The 7,531-nt window shown below is 46.0% G+C and overlaps 1 protein-coding gene and 1 long non-coding RNA gene across 3 annotated transcripts; one reads left to right on the top strand and one right to left on the bottom strand.

Annotated features, from left to right (window-relative positions):
• Positions 1-3,376: 3,376 nt before the first annotated feature.
• Positions 3,377-4,853, bottom strand: LOC125754656 (uncharacterized). Its single transcript, XR_007409400.1, has 2 exons — positions 4,710-4,853; positions 3,377-3,767 (listed from the first exon to the last, which is right to left on the bottom strand). It is a non-coding gene; the product is annotated as an uncharacterized LOC125754656 (long non-coding RNA).
• Positions 4,854-4,863: 10 nt separating this feature from the next.
• On the top strand, positions 4,864-6,024 carry LOC112649322 (embryonic testis differentiation protein homolog B). 2 transcript variants are annotated; one of them, XM_025431567.3, is made up of 2 exons: positions 4,864-5,000; positions 5,668-6,024. In XM_025431567.3, the coding sequence occupies exon 2, from the start codon at positions 5,719-5,721 to the stop codon at positions 5,905-5,907; it is 189 nt and encodes a 62-aa protein (XP_025287352.1). In that variant the 5' UTR covers positions 4,864-5,000; positions 5,668-5,718; the 3' UTR covers positions 5,908-6,024. The 2 variants fall into 2 exon arrangements, with proteins under 2 accessions (XP_025287352.1, XP_048963543.1); XM_049107586.1 differs by having other exon boundaries at positions 4,890-4,929.
• Positions 6,025-7,531: the final 1,507 nt, after the last annotated feature.

Below are 7,531 nucleotides of genomic sequence, written 5' to 3'. Positions count from 1 at the left end.
TGTTGGCAATGAAGAGGAGTCACCCCCGCCAGAGCAAAATTTTTGAGAACCTCTGGGACAAGAAGCTCACATTCAGAGGATGCTATGTGTGGTCATGGCTCTGCACAGCAGGGAGGAGGAGCAGCCTAAAGGGTGACCTGGTCCTTACCACAAAGATGGTAATAATGGGGACATTAATAAATATAGTTTCACCTGCTCTGGGAGACCAGAGAGGAGGTGCTTTGCCCTCCGCATGCTGAGGAATCCCTCCTGCAGCACAGTAGAGGTAGCAGCCAGGGCCCTGCTTGACTGGATGACTGTTCACACCCGCACCCCAAGATCCTTATGAAATCCCAGGGAGACCTGTTGCCCAGCAATGCATATCTATAGGCAGAACTGATGACAGAAGTCTTGTTCTCCTTTCTGCCAGGAGAAGATTCTAATGTCCACAATGCAAACATTCCTTAGACAGCTGTAAACTCTCAAAAATTTCTGGTACTGGGGCTCCTGAAACCAGATTTAATTATAAATGCCAATTGGTTATGCATTTAGTACATGATCAGCATATCTGGGTGGCTCTGTCAATTAAGCATCCCACTCTTCATATTGGGCTTATGGGATTGAGCCTGCAGTAAAAGTCCAGCTCTGCACTCAGTGGGGTGTCTGCTTAGCATTCTCTTCCTCTCCCTCTTCCCCTCCCCTGCCACCCCCATGCCTGTGCACTTTCTCCCTCTGTCTCTCAAATGAATAAATCTTTAAAAATGTGTAATGCTTGGGGAGCCTGGTTGGCTAAGTCAGTTAAGTGTCTGCCTTCGGCTCAGGTCATGATCCCAGGGTCTTGAATCCAGAGATTCAAGCACCGCATTGGGCTCCCTGCTCTGTAGGGAGCTTGCTTCTCCCTCTCCCTTGGCCTGCCACTCTGCCTACCTACGGTTTCTGTGTCCAATAAATAAATAAAATCTTAAAAAATGTGTAATATATGATCAGCTCTAGAGAAGAAATGTAATTACATTTCATTGAAAATTTTACATAGTAGGTAGAATATTGACATATATAAGGAGCAGACAGCACTAAAAATGACTATGACACTGACTTATGTATTTTGATTCTTGACCTTGAAAGCCAGTTCTCACCTCTACACCTATAAGGCTGCTCACTATAATCACCTATGACTCTGCCTGAGGAATTTTTCTCACCCTTGGAGCATGCTGGACATGACACAAGGCTGTCAGAAGTGCCGGAGGTTTACTGATCCTGAAAGTAGCTAGTACTTTATTAATAATGGTTAGATATTTGGTGGCTACATACTCCAGCTTCCTCGTCCCATCCTTGAGGTGGATGTGAAATATGTTCTACCCAGTCTCCCACAGTGCCCCCCTCCAAATAAACTACACTTGCCAAAATGGTAACTTGCTGGATCATCCCCCACTTTAATTAGCTGCCTTCCGTGCAAGTCTCATTTCCCCACATCCCACCAGTGCTACTTGGTATTTCCTTTTATTAAGATTTTATTTATTTATTTGTCAGAGAGAGCACAAGCAGGGGGAGGGGCAGGCAGTGGGAGAAGCAGGTTCCGTGCTGAGCAGGGAGCCCAATGCGGGGCTCAATCCCAGGACCATGAGATCATGACTTGAGCTGAAGGCAGATGCTTAAGTGACTGAGCCACCCAGGCATGCCTGATATTTCCTTTCAAGTAAGCTATTTGTACTGACAAGTTTGTCTCAGGGTCTGCCACACTTGGACACATTGTAAATTAAAAATGCATTTAATTTGGGACCCTGGGTGGCACAGTTGGTTGAGCATCCAACTCTTGGTTTCACTTTGGATAGTGATCTCTGGGTTGTGAGATCTCTCTCTCTAAAATAAATAAATGAATCTATGAAAATAAAGTAAAAATGCATTTAATTCAGAAACACTAATTCAAAAAGATATACATAGCCCTACTTTTATTGTAGCATTATCTACAATAGCCAAGATATGGAAGAAACTTAAGTGTCCATCAATAGATGAATGCATAAAGATGTGAGATACACACATTTGAATATTAGCCACAAAAAAGAAGGAAATCTTGCTATTTGCAACAGCATGGATAGACCTACATGGTATCATACTAAGTGAAATAAGTCAGACAGAGAAAGATAAATGCCGTATGAGTGGACTTATATGTTGAATCTGGAAAAAAGTGAGCAAACAGAAACAGACTTAAAAGTACAAACAACAAATTGGTGGTTACCAGAGAGGAGGTAGGGGGAAGGATGGGCAAAATAGGTGAAGGGAATTAAGAGGTACAAACTGTCAGCTACAAATAAGTCACAGGGAGGAAAAGTATAACATAGGGTATATAGTCAAAAATACTGTAAGAACTATATGGTGACAGTATCTCTATCATCGTAAACATTGAGTAATGCATATAATTGTTGGATCACTATGTTGTACACCTGAAAATAATATAATATTGTATGTTAACTATTCTCAAAATTTTAAAAAATGCATTTAATTCACTCTGACACATGTCTGGTTGGAAGTAGATTTCCACACTCAAAGTTATTTTTCACCAATATTGGGTTTTTCAAAGATTTTATTTATTTATTTGAGCAAGAGAGAGCACGAGTGGGGGAGAGGTGCAGAGGGAGTGGGACAAGCAGACTCTGCCCTGAGTGTGGAGCCCAATGTGGGGCTGGATCTCACAACCCTGCAATCCTGACCTGTGCAGAAATCAAGAGTCTGATGCTCAACTGAGCCACCCAGGTACCTCTCACCAGTATTTGGACAATATACCATTCTTTCTTTCTTGTGCATTTCTGCTTGCCTCATTTTCTCCCCTTTTGTTATTCTCTTTTGAGGAAGTATATCAAGAATACAGAAATGTATAGAATATATAGGAAAATAGTGTATACTCATCTCCCAGCTAAGGGAATAGGACTTGAAACAGGGTGAACGATCTGTCCCTCATGTCAGCACCATCTGAATGTGGGATTTGCCATTCCCGCGTCTGTGTGACTGTCACGTAGAGCAAGCAGGGGCAAAACCCCAATGATTTTTTTCATTTAAGAGATTTTATTTATTTATTCATGACAGAGAGAGAGAGAGAGGCAGAGACATAGGCAGAGGGAGAAGCAGGCTCCATGCAGGGAGCCCAATGCGGGACTGGATCCCGGGACTCCAGGATCACGCCCTGGGCCAAAGGCAAGAGCTAAACCACTGAGCCACCCAGGACTCAGCAGTTTTTTCAGCTTCTCCCAGGAGCGCCCCTCTCAATTCCAAACCCCTCAGACGCTGCCCTGTTAGTAAACCTCTAGGACGGTTGCAAGCCGCCACCAGTTTGTGGCCTCCGGGTAGCACAAAGGGAGGTCTGAAGTACATAGATCATGGAAACAAATAACAGACCAAACCAAAATAAGTGAAAGCACAGCTTCAATTTTAATGGTTTCATCAGGGGAAGGATTTGTTGATCCACATCATTTTCTGGGATTTCTTATAATCCCCAAGGATCATGCATGAGTAAGTCATGTGGCATTTTGGCAAAGGCCATCTCCACACGGGCATCATTTGTGTCAGTGTCCACAAGCCATTCCATCAGATCTTAATCATTTTTGTGCCTCCCCGGTTGCCTCCCCAGTAAAAAGCTCAGCATGTTTTTAGAGGCCAATATGGGTTTTAGGTATTCATCTGCCTTCTTCTTGGTGTTCTGTGTGGGCATGCTGGGACCCACTTCAGAGCGCCCTTTCTCCATGACCAGTTGGGACACCACAAACAGCTTTAGGAAGAAGCACAACTGGGAAAAAAAACTGTAAAAGTGGATGGAATCGAGAATGACCTATTGGAGAAATAACAAGTGCCCCAGAAGCCCCTCCGCACCTCCATCTACTTACACATGTGTGTGCATGTATCCAAACACACGGACATGCAAACACACATACACACACACACACACACCAATTTAGTCAGATACTGCTTTGAGGTTGACATCTGCTGTGAAATGCCAGCTTTATCATTTATTTGATCCCCGCATATATTGGAAAATATTTCTGGAATCTCTATTTTATTCCATCTACAGGTTTCTCAATTCCTGTTTCAACTGCTAACCCTATAGAGTATGTTTCAATAGGCAGTATGACAAGCTCCCCCTTTGGATAATTCCTCACATTTTCTCTTCTAGTTCCAAATATATACTCAAAGTCCTGTTGTGATTTATGATTGGGATTACACTGAAATCAGAAATTTAGAGGAGAATTGGTATCATTTCAAAGCTTAGTCTTGCTTCCTTCTCCCTCCCCAAAATAATTTAAAATATTATTTTAATGTCCAAACATGAAGTACATAAGAAGGTTCATGTACATTTTCCCTGTTTTTTTTTTTATTTCATTATAGTTGTGTTTCACAGTGCTTGTGACTAATTTGAATTGGACATTGTATTTCTATTATATTTTCTAGTAGAAGTGTACACAAAATTTAAAGTTTTTATGTGTTTAACTTATATCAACTGACCTTTCCTGATCCATTTCCTGAGTGATGGCTTTGTTTTTTCTGAGGAAATCCCTTTAGAGAAAGGCAGTTTTGCTACTTTCTTTAGGTAACATAATACTGGACACTAATCATAGTTCTTCTCCCTTTTGTTGTCTTTTAGTCCTTGAACACAGTATCTGAGTGTCTTGACATGGTTCTATAGGGGGTGGCAGGAAAGTGGGGTGAGTGGGCCTTCCCTGCCTCTCAAGGAAAGGAGTGCGTACCTTTCATCAGTTCAACTGCATCAGGTGTTACATGAATAAGGATAATAACTTCCCGTCCTCTGGCACCTCTCACTGTTTTCAGCCCTTAACCAGCTGTAACGCAAGTGATAGTGTTAAGTATTCAGATCTTGCATGCGGGCACAAGGTTCTGAGAGTCATTGTGAGTCACCTCTGGGGCCTAGCCAATAAGGCCTGAGGGCTCAGGGAAGAAAAATATAAGGTAAGGATCTTCCCCTCTCATCCCCGTCCTCTTCCAGACCATCCTCTACAGAAACCTGAGTAGTCTGTGAGGTAAGCCATCCAATATAATGTAATGTGGTTTTGTGCCATTACCACACTAACCCACCTGGTGAACCCCAATCCAACTATCCAGAAGGGGAGAGGTTATAGGACTCTCTCATTTGTTCACACTGGCCCAGAGATGCTCTGTAGAGAAGTGAGGAGGGGCACAGCCCCTAGATATTGGCTTTCTCACTTCTAGTCCCAGGTCTGTGTAGCCTTGAGCAAGTGCCTTAATTTCTCTTCTGAGTCAAGGATTGAGAACACAATAAGTACCTGCTCCCAGCAATAGCACTGCATCAGATTCAAAAAATACTGCACAAAATGGGGGAGGGCAGTCTGGGGGAATGCAGTGAGGTATTAGGAGTATGGAGTTCGTGGTCCGGTATCGGGGTGAGTGCAGTCTTCAAACACAATTGGTCATTAGCCTCACAGATAGCCCTGGTCCTCCAGACCTTAAACAGATTTTTCAGCACCTAGTTCCCCAGCCTTAGATCTTTTCCTCTTTGAAATCCTTTTTCTCTTTAACTAATGGTTCTTGTCTGATGTGGGGAATAAGGGAGATAAAACCATCTCATAGGACTATGCTGGAAACAAAGTATGTGTGGCAGGGAAGTGGCAGGAGGAAGCGCCCCTTGCGGGGGGCATAGAATCAACTGAATTTCATCAACTTTTTCAGGTTTACTCCATTGTGTTCCTTTTGTGAAGCCATTTGTGGTGTTAGCCAGACATGGAGAAAGAAAACCCTGAATTCAAACCCAGCCCATCTACAACCAGTGATGAAAAAAATGAGAAGACAAGTGGACGCTCAAAGCAAACCGTGCCCACCAAGAACGTGTTGCACTTTTTACTGGAGAGGCAGCTGGGGAGGCACCAGAGTGATGTGGATCTGTCTAGGTGGCTGTGGATGCTGACATAGCCACACCAGGGTAGAGGTGGCCCTTGCTAAAAAAAAAAAGCATGGGTCTTACCTGCTTATGCTTACCCCAATTTTTGAAAATGCAAAAAAAAAATTGATTTAAAATAACAAAACAACTTCCTTGTTTCAGCTACTACAACAAAAGCTGCATTTTCACTCTATTTGGTTTGGTATGTTTTTATTGCCCAAACAGCATTTTTAGGTTAGTAATATGGGACAGGGGATTTCACCACGGTAACCTGGAACACAGGAGCTCTCATAGCCTGCAAGGCGGTGAGGTCACAGTGCAGGTCACATTTCTTCCACCCTTAACCTGAAACAAAATCAAGGGGGCAGTGATGCAGAATTGGGGACCCCCGGGAACCGAGACCCCTCTCCTAAGCATTTGAGGAGACACCCGCTGTTTCTCGCTGGAAAACCTGGCTGCTACCCTGGTGAAAGTTTAAGAATGGGCCTCCCGCAGCGTAGGAAGTTTAGGATATCCATATTTTTTATTCTGAGCCTCATGAGGATACCATTTAGAAACTACAGCGTTATGTTTTTGTTGGCTCTATTTCATATAAAAAAATCAGAGTAGGGCAGCCTGGGTGGCTGAGCGGTTTAGCACCGTCTTCGGCCCAGGTTGTGATCCTGGACACTCGGGTTCGAGTCCCGTGTCAGGCTCCCTGCATGGAACCTACTTCTCTCTCTGCCTGTGTCTCTGCCTCTCTCTCTCTGCGTGTCTCTCATGAATAAATAAAATATTTTTAAAAAAATCAGAGTACATGGCATTTTAATATGGGAACATGGCACCTTCAGGGCCTCCTGAAGGGTAATGGCCCTTCTCTGGCCTGGTGGGGTGAAGCCAGGTGGGCGGTGGCTGGCAGTGGAGAACATACCGGACTGAGGGCCCCAGCTCCTTTCAGCAAGACAGGGGCACAAGAGAAAGTCGCCCCCCCCCCGCCCCCCCTCCAGGAGGCTGCAGGGCGTGAGGATGCCTGGGGGAACAGGGTGCGGGATGAAGGACCTACAGGGCATGGGGAAGCAGCCAGCCCGGGGTGGGGGGCAGCCCGGGGACCCAAGCGGGAGTAGAGCCGGGAGCAGCGCAGCCGCGGGCATGCCTATCCTGGGTGGTGGGGGCCACCGCCTGTCCCCTGCCCCCTCCTTCACCGCTGTCAGTCGGGGATGGGGATGGTCCCCCCACCACTTCCCTTCCCGCCTGCCAGCACCTCAGGGTACCAGCTCCTCCCTGTCCGTCACTTAATTGGGACAACTCCGGCCCTTTGCATCCCATCCTCTGGTCCCCGTGCCTGACCACTCATAGTCTGACCGGGCCTCTGGGATCCCTGGAAGGGCGCCTTTTTGCCCCGGGTCCCGCACCGCTCATAGCAAACGGAGGTGCCACAGACCTGGACGCTTGGGCCGAGTGTCACTGTCATCACCTGGAGCAACGGGATGAGCCGCGCTGGGGGCCATCGCAACGTGCCTTCTGGTGCTGGGCAGCATGGAGCACGGAAGCGTGCACGCAGGTCCCCGCCCTGGGGCAGCCGCTGGCACCTCCTACCACGCATCTCCCGGAGTGCCTGATCCTCAGTGGAGGCCTACCGGAGGCAGTGACACACGCGGTGGCAACTCTTGACTGTAA

This window comes from Canis lupus, chromosome X (assembly GCF_003254725.2).
Source record: "Canis lupus dingo isolate Sandy chromosome X, ASM325472v2, whole genome shotgun sequence".
Lineage (NCBI taxonomy): Eukaryota > Metazoa > Chordata > Mammalia > Carnivora > Canidae > Canis > Canis lupus.
Note: the sequence above shows the minus strand (reverse complement) of the source record. Positions and strands in the feature narration are given on the sequence as shown.

Bases quoted from the DNA above. Each gene is read 5' to 3' on its own strand.
- LOC112649322 (XM_025431567.3), top strand. From the start codon at position 5,719: ATGGAGAAAGAAAACCCTGAATTCAAACCCAGCCCATCTACAACCAGT.